Source organism: Bos indicus, chromosome X (assembly GCF_029378745.1).
Source record: "Bos indicus isolate NIAB-ARS_2022 breed Sahiwal x Tharparkar chromosome X, NIAB-ARS_B.indTharparkar_mat_pri_1.0, whole genome shotgun sequence".
Classification (NCBI taxonomy): domain Eukaryota; kingdom Metazoa; phylum Chordata; class Mammalia; order Artiodactyla; family Bovidae; genus Bos; species Bos indicus.
In genome coordinates, this window is record NC_091789.1 from 72,151,718 (window position 1) to 72,165,021 (window position 13,304).

At 38.4% G+C, this 13,304-nt stretch overlaps 1 protein-coding gene across 6 annotated transcripts in view; it reads left to right on the forward strand.

Moving 5' to 3' along the window:
* CHM (CHM Rab escort protein) overlaps nucleotides 1-13,304 on the forward strand; it is a 260,470-nt gene that overhangs the window by 185,406 nt on the left and 61,760 nt on the right. For all 6 annotated transcript variants that reach the window (XM_070785342.1, XM_070785343.1, XM_070785345.1 and 3 more), the window contains one exon: nucleotides 3,727-3,823. In XM_070785342.1, the coding sequence (XP_070641443.1) occupies nucleotides 3,727-3,823 (97 nt within the window). The remainder of the gene's footprint in view (nucleotides 1-3,726; nucleotides 3,824-13,304) is intronic.

Genomic DNA, 13,304 nt, shown 5'->3' on the forward strand with positions numbered 1-13,304 from the left:
CTCTCTGGCTATTTCCTCTTGACTTCCTCTGTGGGCTCTATCCTCCTCTTAAATATCAGGCCACCTCAGGGTTCTAAGTACAGTCTACCATACCTCTTATTCTGCATGCTTGCCACTTGACTCCATGTACTTTTACGGTTTCCAACTCTGCATAGCCTTCCATGTCTATATCTCCTGGGACTGTTAGCCCAAAGGCCAAAATTCCTACTGGACATCTATCCCAAAGACCCCTCAAACTGAACATACTCAGAGCTGAACTCACCATCTACCCTCTCAAAACTGCTCATCCATTGCTTCCTACTTCCATGAAAGCACTGACGTCCTTCCAACATCTGCTCCCATCTCGGACATGTCGTGAGCCTCCAGGTCCTTGTCAGTATACTTCCTAGAAGTTGCCCCAGTCTGCTTTCCTCTCAATCCTTCTTCTCACTGCTCTGGTTTCAGAGCTCATCACCTCTTCCTTCTAATTGATTGTCCTGCCTCTCATCTTGTCTCCTTTAAATCTGTACTCTTACACAGCCATCAGAGAGATCAGTCTAAAATGTATATCTGGTCTGCTGTTTTTTGTTTCCTATATGTTTTCTTTTTTCTCGTTTTGAATTTTTGAATCATAAATAAATTGATGAGACTTAGAGGAAAGAATGGTGTGATCACTCACCTAGAGCCAGACATACTAGAATATGAAATCAAGTGGGCCTAGGAAGCATCACTACAAACAAAGCTAGTGGAGGTGATGGAATTCCAGTTGAGCTATTTCAAATCCTCAAAGATGATGCTGTGAAAGTGCTGCACTCAGTATGCCAGCAAAATTAGAAAACTCAGCAGTAGTCACAGGACTGGAAAAGGTCAGTTTTCATTCCAAACCCAAAGAAAGGCAATGCCAAAGAATGTTCAAACTACTGCACAATTGCACTAATCTCACACACTAGCAAAGTAATGCTCAAAATTCTCAAGGCCAAGCTTCAGTAGTACGTGAACCGTGAATTTCCAGATGTTCAAGCTGGTTTTAGAAAAGGCAGAAGAACCAGAGATCAAATTGCCAACATCCACTGGATTATGGAAAAAGCAAGAGAGTTCCAGAAAAACATCTCTTTCTGCTTTATTGACTATGCCAAAGCCTTTGACTGCATCACAACAAACATTGGAAAAATCTTCAAGAGATGGAAATACCAGACCACATTACCTGCCTCCTGAGAAATCTGTATGCAGGTCAAGAAGCAACAGTTAGAACCGGACATGGAACAACAAACTGGTTCCAAATTGGGAAAGGAGTACTTCAAATCTCTATATTGTCACCCTGCTTATTTAACTTATGTGCAGAGTACATCATGTTAAATGCCAGGCTGGATGAAGCACAAGTTGGAATCAAGATTGCTGGGAGAAATATCAATAACCTCAGATACACAGACTACTGTTATGGCAGAAAGTGAAGAAGAACTAAAGAGCCTCTTGATGAAAGTGAAAGAGGAGAGTGAAAAAACCTAGCTTAAAACTCAATATTCACAAAATGAAAATCATGGCATCTGGTCCCATCACTTCATGACAAATAGATGGGGAAACAGTGGAAATGGTGACAGACTTTATTTTTGGGGCTCCAAAATCACTGAAGATGCTGATTGCAGTCATGAAATTAAAAGACGCTTGTTCCTTGGAAGAAAAGCTTTGACCAACCTACACAGTATATTAAAAAGGAGAGACATCACTTTACTGATAAAGTGATAAAGGTCCATATAGTAAAAGCTCTGGTTTTTCCAGTAGTCATGTATGGATGTGAGAGTTGGACTATAAAGAAAGCTGAGTGCTGAAGAATTGATTTTTTTGAATTGTGGTGTTGGAGAAGACTTGAGAGTCCCTTGGACTGCAAGATCAAACTAGTCAATACTGAAGGAAATCGGTCCTGAATATTCAATGGAAGGACTGATGCTGAGGGTGAAACTCCAATACTTTGGCCACTTAATGTGAAGAACTGACTCATTGGAAAAACCCTGATGCTGGGAAAGATTGAAGGCAGGAGGAGAAGGGGATGACAGAGGATGAGATTGTTGGATGGCATCACCAACTCAATGGACATGAGTTTGAGCAAGCTCTGAGAGTTGGTGATGGACAGGGAAGCCTGGCATGTTGCAGTCCTTAGGGTCGCAAAGAGTTGGACACGACTGAGTGACTGAACTGAACTTAGAGGAAAGAGTTAATTGTTGGTTTAGGTAAATTTTATGAAAGGGTTATTCAAGGATTGAAGGAATTACCTTTTGATGGCTTTTATAATCTCTCTGTGATTTAAGATATTTACCTTTTCAAGAGTTGAGACAAAAGACACTATGGTCGGGGGTCACTGATTATATGTGATAGTTGTCGGAATCAAAAGAAGTATTTAGATGTTGGTCCAATCCTTAAGATACCTTTTCAGTTATATACATGTTTTTAGTCATAATTGTTTGATAATAATTATGCAGCATTAGGGGCTTCCCACGTGGCACGGTGGTAAAGAATCCTCCTGCAATGCAGGAGATATAGGAGATGTGAGTTGTATCCTTGGGTTGGGAAAATCCTAAAGGAGGAAATGGCAATGCATTCCAGTTTTCTTGCCTGAAAAATCCCAGGAACAGAAGAATCTGGTGGACTACAGTCCACAGAGTTTGAGTTGGGCATGACTGAGCACACATGCACACAACATTAGATCCATGTTTTACTGGCTCCTCTCTCTTTAATGCTGCAGTATGACATTTTTTTATCATAGCAGCAAAAGGAGCTGAGGAATATGGAGAAAACAGTTTTTGAGACATAGTAAATGTCCAAATGTATATACAGGTAGTGATAATAAGAAGGTCATGATTATCAAACAAATTTTATTTTCAGAACTTAAAAGCATTTCCTCTGTTGGCTATCAATATGATGTTGCCAGTTAAAATCTAAACATAATGCTCACAGGTAAAAGTACAAATAGGGCTTTATTTTTTGGCAGTGTTTCCTATAGAAAACAATATATTTTCCTCAGATTGAAGATTAAATTGAGAATTGGTATTGAAGTTTTTGGTTCTGTAGAGAAATATTTACCTGACAATTATTTAAAGTTTTTTAAATATAAAGCCGTATAGCAATTAGTGGTGCCTAGCACAGCATACTGCATATTAATGGAGTCCTTAAATTAATTTGAAGCCATTCATTTTGAAATATTTTGGTATTTGTTTAGCTGTAATTTGGTATATGCTGACATTAGTATCTTTGCACTTTTTTTTTTTAGGTAACATTTCAAAATTTTAGTACTCTATAACTTCTATTTTTAGCCCTTATGAATAATCAAATTTAATTTAATGTGCTGTGATTGAAACAATGAAGTGCATACAATTCAGAATAATGAATTGTACCTTTATTGTGCCTTTTGGGGGGGCACAATAAATTGTTTAAACCTTTGGAACAAATGAAGTAATTAATCACATCTTTTGAAAATATGTAGTAAGTGAAAGATTTAATAAATATTAAAGATATTTGAAATATTTATTGTCCACGAATTTTAGGACTGCAATATATATCATATATAAATATATCAATAGTTTGACACATGTGCATGCTTTATGTTTCAAATTTTGTTCTAAAATTCAATCCCACCAGCTAAAGTTTTTCAAACATCAATGAATGTTTGAAAAAAGATGTTCAGTTTGCTCTAATAATAAAATAATGAAAATGAGATCTAACAGCTATGTCTGATGTTTTGTTTCTGCTTTTTAGATTTCCATTTTAACAGTGCCAGCAGAGGAACCAGGAACTTTTGCTGTTCGAGTCATTGAGTTATGTTCATCAACAATGACATGCATGAAAGGCTCATGTAAGCACAATAGAGTCTGGTAGTTGGTCTTTTGTGTTTGTTTAGAAGGTAAAGGGGGACAGCTATTCTTATGGTTGTCAGGATTGTATTAATAGTTTTGCTACATACATATATTTTTTAATTCATAGTATTTGTTCACATCATGTAAGTCATACAGTAAGTCATTTCATACCTTCCCCTTGCCTCTGAACATTTCTAAAACTAAATCTTCACATGCACCATTGTTAAGCTATCTATCTGTTCTTCTACCTATGTGTATCAAAATTTCTGTCTCAACACTGTCAGTTATCATGCTGCCTACAACATATTTCTTAAAGATGTTTCAGTAAGTAAAATAAGCAAGTGTACATTGGCCATCACTATGCCTAGACCTAAACTGCATATTCATAGGGATTATTAAGGAACAGTTGACATTCCCGATTTGAAGTATTCATAATCTTACTGCACATCCAATGAAACAAGACAATATTAACTGAGTGCAGTGTGCTCTGGTAGGCATATCAGGGTAGCTAAAGATGAATACAACATAGCCCTGAATTTGGGGGACACACAGTCTAGTCGGACAGATATGACAAATACCTTAGTAGCTGTAAGAGGCAGATTATTAAAATATCACGAGAGGTACTGACAAATTAGACTCTAGATAGTCTTAGAAGGAAAACATAACAGTATCATTAGCTACGATTATTTTAAATTCTGTAAACTTATATTGAGTTTTACTACAACTGTTAACATGAATTATGAAAAGCTGAAGACTAATCTGATTTGGCCTAGTCAAGGAATATTTGACTATGCTTACAAGTGTAGTACTATTGCTTCCTAAAAGATGGTAAAAACGTGGTCAAACAAAGAGAAGTGGGAGCATGATGCCAACAGGGAGAGGCAAGCAAACTTAACCAGTATTGCTATAATCCTGAACTTCCATTTGAAAAAGTAGCTCAAGTTTTTCTCCTTTTATAGTGATATAGGTAAATCTTTACCATATTATTTTTCCCCCTATTACTTTAGCCAGTTTTTGTGTATGTGTCAGTTTATCTGTGTTAGCATATAAATTATGCAACTGCACTCATTTTGGATTTTCTAAATTGCATTTATTTTATGTTTGTGACTATTTTTTAAAATTTACTTTTATAGATTATTTTTCTATGTGAAATATTTTATATTCCCAGTCTTAATAATATACATTCACTGTTGACAATTTGGAAGATGTAAGAAAGAAAAGTAAAATTACTATAATCCTTCTCCTTAGAAATGATCAACACTTGATTATGTTTGTCTTTTTTTAGATGTGTATGCATATATATTTTCAATAAAATGCAATACTATTTATATACTGTTTATAACCTGCCTTTTAAAAAGACTTTAAAACAGCAAAAATCTTTTTGTAATTCTATGATATAATTTTCAATGATTGTGGATATGCCATTTTTATTTAATCCCATGATGTTGAGATTGTTTTGAAAAATTTTACTTAATAGTCCTATAAAAACCAGCCATTTTTATAGTAAATATTTATGAGCATCAATTATTTTTTGTAGGATTTTTTTTAGTGGAATTATTGAGTCAAAGTAGATTTTTTTTAAATTTTGGAATAATTATGGATTCATAGAATTTGCAAAGATAGTACACAGAGGTCGAACGTATCCTTCATCTAATTTTTTCCATTAGTTACATTTTACTAAATTATAGTGCAATATCAAAACCAGGAATTTGACATTGGTACAATGTGTGTATGCTTTTGCCATATAGATAATGGTTTTTGGTTTTCAAGGATACATTCAAGATTTTTCTCCTTAGTCTTTGAGTTTTAGAATTTTGATTATGATGGGTCTTGGCATTTATTTCTTTGGATTTATTCTATTTGAAATTTGTGCAGCTTCTTAAATCTGCAGGTTTGTATCTTTTTTTCAAATCTGTGAAATTTTTGTCCTTTATTTCTTTGAGTATTTTTCAGCAAACACTCTTTCTCCTTCTGGGACTTCTATGCCATGACTATTGGATCTTTTCTTTTTTTAAATTAATTTATTTATTTTATTGGAGGCTAATTACTTTACAGTATTGTAGTGGTTTTTCCATACATTGACATGAATCAGCCGTGGGTGTACATGTGTTCCCCATCCTGAAGACCCTCCCCATCCCTCCCCATCCCATCCCTCAGGGTCATCCCAGTTCACCAGCCCTGAACGCCCTGTCTCATGCATCGAACCTGGACTGGTGATCTATTTCACATATGGTAATATGCTATTCTTTCAAATCATCCCACCCTCACCTTCTCCCACAAAGTCCAAAAGTCTGTTCTTTACATCTGTGTCTCTTTTGCTGTCTCACATATAGGATCATCGTACCATCTTTCTAAATTCCACATATCTGCGTTAATATACTGTATTGGTGTTTTTCTTTCTGACTTACTTTACTCTGTGTAATAGCCTCCAGTTTCATCCACCTCATTAGAACTGATTCAAATGCATTCTTTTTAATAGCTGAATAATATTCCATTGTGTATATATACCACAGCTTTCTTATCCATTCGTCTGCTGATGGACATCTAGATTGCTTCCGTGTCCTATTGTAAACAGTGCTGCGATGAACATTGGGGTACATCTGTCTCTTTCAATTGTTGTTTCCTCAGTGTGTATGCCTAGTAGTGGGATTGCTAGGTTGTATGGCAGTTCTATTTCCAGTATTTTAAGAAATCTCCAAACTGTTCTCCATAGTGGCTGGACCAGGTTGCATTCCCACCAACAGTGTAAGAGGGTTCCCTTTTCTCTGCACCCTCTCCAGCGTTTATTGCATGTAGACTTTTTGATAGCAGCCATTCTGACTGGTGTGAGATGGTACCTCATTGTGATTTTGATTTGCATTTCTCTGATAATGAGTGCTCAAACTACTGCACAATTACACTCATCTCACACGCTAGTAAAGTAATGCTCAAAATTCTCCAAGCCAGGCTTCAGCAATATGTGAACCGTGAACTTCTTGATGTTCACGCTGGTTTTAGAAAAGGCAGAGGAACCAGAGATCAAATTGCCAACATCCACTGGATCATGGAAAAAGCAAGAGAGTTCCAGAGAATCATCTATTTCTGCTTTATTGACTATGCCAAAGCCTTTTACTGTGTGGATCACAATAAACTGTGGAAAATTCTGAAAGAGATGGGAATACCAGACCACCTGATCTGCCTCTTGAGAAATTGGTATGCAGGTCAGGAAGCAACAGTTAGAACTGGACATGGAACAACAGACTGGTTCCAAATAGGAAAAGGAGTTTGTCAAGGCTGTTTATTGTCACCCTGTTTATTTAACTTATATGCAGAGTACATCATGAGAAACGCTGGGCTGGAAGAAGCACAAGCTGGAATCAAGATTGCCAGGAGAAATATCAATAACCTCAGATATGCAGATGACACCACCCTTATGGCAGAAAGTGAAGAGGAACTCAAAAGCCTCTTGATGAAAGTGAAAGTGGAGAGTGAAAAAGTTGGCTTAAAGCTCAACATTCAGAAAACGAAGATCATGGCATGCAGTCCCACCACTTCATGGGAAATAGATGGGGAAACAGTGGAAACAGTGTCAGACTTTATTTTTCTCGGCTCCAAAATCACTACAGATGGTGACTGCAGCCATGAAATTAAAAGACGCTTACTCCTTGGAAAGAAAGTTATGACCAACCTAGATAGCATATTCAAAAGCAGAGACATTACTTTGCCAACAGAGGTTCGTCTAGTCAAGGCTATGCTTTTTCCTATGGTCATGTATGGATGTGAGAGTTGGACTGTGAAGAAGGCTGAGCGCTGAAGAATTGATGATTTTGAACTGTGGTGTTGGAGACTCTTGAGAGTCCCTTGGACTGCAAGGAGATCCAACCTATCCATTCTGAAGGATATCAGCCCTGGGATTTCTTTGGAAGGAATGATGCTGAAGCTGAAACTCCAGTACTTTGGCCACCTCATGTGAAGAGTTGACTCATTGGAAAAGACTCTGATGCTGGGAGGGACTGGGGGCAGGAGGAGAAGGGGACGACAGAGGATGAGATGACTGGATGGCATCACTGACTCGATGGACGTGAGTCTCAGTGAACTCCAGGAGTTGGTGATGGACAGGGAGGCCTGGCATGCTGCGATTCATGTGGTCACAAAGAGTCGGAAACGACTCAGCGACTGATCTGATCTGATCTGATAATGAGTGATGTTGAGCATCTTTTTCATGTGTTTATTAGCCATCTGTATGTCTTCTTTGGAGAAATGTCTGTTTAGTTCTTTGGCACGTTTTTTGATTGGGCCATTTATTTTTCTGGAAATTAGCTGCAGGAGCTGCTTGTATATTTTTGAGATTAATTCTTTGTCAGTTGCTTCATTTGCTATTATTTTCTCCCATTCTGTAGGCCGTCTTTTCACCTTGCTTATAGTTTCCTTCATTGTGCAAAAGCTTTTAAGTTTAATTAGGTCCCATTTCTTTATTTTTGATTTTATTTCCATTACTCTGGGAGGTGAGTCATAGAGGATCCTGCTGTGATTTATATTAGAGTGTTTTGCCTATGTTTTCCTCTAAGGAGTTTTAGTATTTCTGGTCTTACATTTAGATCTTTAATCTGTTTTCAGTTTATTTTTGCTTGTCAGTAAAGCTTTTGATTTCTCCTTCACATCTGAATGAGATCCTTGCTGGGTAAAGTATTCTGGGTTGTAGGTTTTTCTCTTTCATCACTTTAAGTGTGTCCTTACATTCCTTTCTAACATGAAGAGTTTCTATTTAAAGACCAGCTGTTATCCTCATGGGGATCCCCTTGTGTGTTATTTGTTGGTTTTACCTTGCTGCTTCTAATATTTCTTCTTTGTACTTAATCTTCATTAATTTGATTAATATGTGGCTTTAGGTGTTTCACCTTGGGTTTATCCAGTTTGGAACTCTCTGGGTTTCTTGGACTTGGTTGGCTATTTTCTTCCCCATTTTAGGGAAGTTTTAAACTATTGTCTCCTCAAGTATATTCTCATGGCTTTTCTTTTTGTTTTCTTCTTGTGGGATTCCTATGATTTGAACGTTGGGGCGTTTAACATTGTCTCAGAGGTGTCTGAAGTTGTCCTCATTTCTTTTAATTGCTTTTTCTTTTTTCTTCTGCTTCATTTATTTCCACCATTCTATCTTCCACGTCACTTTTCATATCTTCTGCCTCAGTCATTCTACTGTTGGTTCCCTCCAGAGTCCTTTTGATCTCAGTTACTACATTATTCATTATTGATTGACTCTTTTTTATTTCTTCTAGGTCCTTGGTAAACATTTCTTGCAACTTCTCAATCCCTATCTTTAGTCTATTTATCTGCAACTCCATTCTATTTTCAAGATTTTGGGGGTCATCTTTACTATCATTATTCTGAATTCTTTTTCATGTAGACTCCCTATCTCCTCCTCTTTTGTTTGTTTTTGTAGGCATTTATCATGTTCCTTTACCTGCTGAATATTTCTCTGCCTTTTCATTTTGTTTAGATTGCTGTGTTTGGGGTGCCCTTTCTGTGTGTTTGAAGTTTGTGGTTCCTCTTTGTGGAGGTTGCTCCCTGTGGGTGGGGTTGGACGAGTGGCTTGTCAAGTTTTCCTGGTAGGGGAGCTTGTGTCCGTGTTCTGGTGGGTGGAGCTGAATCTCTTCTCTCTGGAGTGCAGTGAAGTATCCAGTAGTGAGTTTTGGAGTGTCTGTGGGTTTGGCATGTCTTTGGATAGCCTGTACTTTAATGCTCAGGGCTGTATTCCGGTGTTGCTGGAGAATTATCCTGATAGGTCTTTCTGTGGAACTTGGCTCTTGGGTGGAGCTTGGTTCCAGGGTAGGTATGGAGGCTTTTGGATGATCTGTTGTCTCTTAATTTTCTCTGGAATCAAGAGTTCTCTGATGTTCTCGAGTTTGGATTTAAGCCTCCTGCCTCTGGCTTTCAGTCTTATTCTTACAGTAGCCTCAGGACTTCTCCATCCATACAGCACAGATATAAAACATCTATGTTAATGGTAAAAAAAATTCTCCACAGTGAGGGACACCCAGAGAGGTTCACGTAGTTACAAGGAGAAGAGAAGAGGGAGGACGGAGATAGAGGTGACCAGGAGGTGAAGAGGGGGAATCAAAAGGAGAGAGAGCAATCAAGCCAGTAATTACACCCCTAAGTGAAAATGGATACTGAAGATTAGATTCTTAAAGGTTCAGTTCAGTTCAGTCACTCACTCATGTCCGACTTTTTGAGACCCTGTGAACCACAGTACACCAGGCTTCCCTGTCCATCACTAACTCCCAGTGTCCACCCAAACCCATGTCCATTGTGTTGGTGATGCCATCCAACCATCTCATCCTCTGTCGTTCCCTTCTCCTCCTTCCCTCAATCTTTCCCAGCATCAGGTTCTTTTCAAATGAGTCAGCTCTTTGCATCAGGTGGCCAAAGTATTGGAATTTCAGCTTCAACATCAGTCCCTCCAATGAACACCCAGGACTGATCTCCTTTAGGATGGACTGGTTGGATCTGCTTGCAGTCCCAGGGACTCTCAAGAGTCTTCTCCAACACCACACTTCAAAAGCATCAATTCTTTGGTGCTCAGCTTTCTTTATAGTCCAACTCTCACATCCATGACTACTGGAAAAACCATAACCTTGACTAGATGGACCTTTGTTGGCAAAGTAATGTCTCTGCTTTTTAATATGCTGTCTAGGTTGGTTATAAGTTTCCTTCCAAGGAGGTAGTGTCTTTTAATTTTCATGGCTGCAGTCACCATCCGCAGTGATTTTGGAGCCCAGAAAAATAAAGTCAGCCACTGTTTCCACTGTTTCCCCATCTATTTGCCATGAAGTGATGGGAGCAGATGCCATGATCTTAGTTTTCTGAATGTTGAGCTTTAAGCCACCTTTTTCACTCTCCTCTTTAAAGGTACAAAATTGATACAAATACCAAAAAGCAAAGATTAAAAATCTAGAGTAGAGTTTAGACTGTGAAAAATACAATATTAAAAATACAAAACAAAATCAATCAGAAAAATTATTAAAAATATATGAAATTTGCTTTAAAAATAGGGTATTTTTTTACAATGTAATAGATTGTAAAAATGAAAATTATATGAGTAATAAAGAACTTAAAAGTTAAAAAAATTTTAAATTAAAAAATGATAATAATTAAAATATATCTAGAAATTTCTCTGGAGTTGTTGAGGGCAATGTGGGGTCAGTTCAGTTTAAGATAGTTCTTTCTTACAGCTTATACGTCTCAAGGTTTGTAGGTCCCTTCCAGTGGTTAGTCAGTGCCAACTACAGGGTTTTTATCTGTTGCACCTGTCACTTCCAGAGCAGTTCCCTCTTCTTTGTTTATTTTGGCTTTCTCAATTTGCAAGTCTCTTCAGTGTCTAATTTCTGCACTGACACAAGGGGGCGAAGATGGTCACTTATTTATGCTCACTTGTTCAGTTATATTGTGGGAAGGGAGGAACCTTGCAAACATATATCACTGGCGTGTGTGGGGAGTGCTCGCAATGTATGGACCACACTGGATTTGCCCCACTTATGGTGTGTGTGCTTTCCAGGTCTACACTGCTCAGCCTCCAGGTTGCTCTGCAGAGGAACTGTCCAAAGTAGGCCCTGGGTTGCATGCACTTCCCAGGTCTAAGCTGTTCAGGTTGAGGTTCTCAGGTACTCCACAAAGGCACAGACTTGGTTAGGAATACATTTTGTGCCCTTTCCAGGTCCGAGCAGCTCAGACGACCAGGTGCTTGGCCAACACACTGTACCAGGTGGGCTGTGCATCTTAATTACCTCCTGGGTCCCAGCCCCTCCGTTTCCCGGGTGCAGAGCAAGGGCACTGTCTCAGGTGTGCTGTGTGTCTCCTCTGGGGAGCTGATCTCTGGCTGCAACCCTCCTGGCAGATATCAAGAGTCCAGGAACCCAGGAAGACTTGGGAGCAACTGGGAGCAACTGGGAGCCTGCTCACAGTTTGGTGGAGGATGCCGTCTCTGGAGCCAAGATTGCCGCTTGCCTTCCGGCTCTGGCGCTAGCCCGCCTGCCTCTCTGCCTCTGTCAGCGGGGGCGGGGCTGGTCTGCAGCTGGCTAGCTCTCCTTTGGTATTTGCTCAGTCCTTTGTTCTGTGTGCGGGCCAGGCTGCGCCTTAGCTTAGAGCATTCAGAAGTTGTTTTGAGAAGTTGCTCAGCATTCAGATGATCTTTTGATGAATTTGTGGGGGAGAAAGTGATCTCCCCATCCTATTCATCTGCTATCTTAGGACTGCTCTTGTCTATTAGATCTTTACATTATACTTCCACATGTCTCTGAGGCTCTGTTCATTTTTTTTTAATTCAAAAATATTTTGATATCTATTGAGAACAATGTACCCTGCTAGACACAGTGAATTATAGGAAGGAATATAGCCCAATTGGTAGCAATGAAAAGATAGTACAAAAGCAAGAAGAGTGCAAAGTACATGTATTTCTGTTCATGTTCATATAGTCTATTTTCTCTGTTTTGTACATTTTGTGCCATTTCTACAGTTCTACTTTTAAGTTCAATGATTCTTTCCTCTGTGCATTCCATTCTGCTGTTGAACCTATTCATTATGTTTTAAAATTTCAATTATATTTTTTAGTTTAAAATTTTCTGTTTGATTCTTCTTTAAATCTACTTGGTGCTTGTGGAATGCATCAGGATTTTCAGAACTCTAATCAAGAAAGAGATATCAGGAGACTACTAATCCAAGATAGATTAAAACAAGAATTCTTTATCATTACCAAGATGAACTAATGAGTGATGGTTGTGACTTTTATTTTTTAGAATACTATTGATGTTTTAATGTTCTTTTTTTCTGGATTGAGGGAATCCTTTTTTTCTTTTTTTTTTCTAATTTAAATTCATTTATTTTAATATATATTGTGCTTTTGTAAACAGATATGAACAATTTATCTTTTCTCAAAAAAAAAGCTTTTCTACTTGTTTCCTAACGCTTTCTCTTTCTTTGTTGAGACTGTCTGTCATTTCATTTGTTTCCTGCATGTTTGTAATCAATCACTGATGCATTTTTATGATGGCTACATTAAATCTTCAGACAAATACAGCAGCTGTGTTGTTCTGATTGCCTTTTCTTATTGAAGTTGAGGTTGTCCTGGTTTTTGGTAAAATGAATATTTTTTTATTGCTACCCAGATATTTTTGTTATATAATGGGACTTAGATCTTATCTTGGGCTTCCTCTGACACTGTTCTGGTAGCGAAAGAGAGTATTCCCTTGTTACTGCCAGCTGATAGTGGAAGTCCTGGTTCCCTGCTTGGCCCCTGCTGGCATGCAGAAATTGGAGCATTTCCTTATTACTGCTCAGTGATTGTAATCTCCAGTAGGCCTCACTGATTCCACTCTGGGTAGGAGGAGCAGCAGTGCTTCGATACTGCTCCACATGGCCTCAATGACACCATGGGGACAGGATGTGGCTTTATTACTTGCGCATTGGTGGCTTATTCTGACACCACCCCAGCGGGGCTGAGGAGCT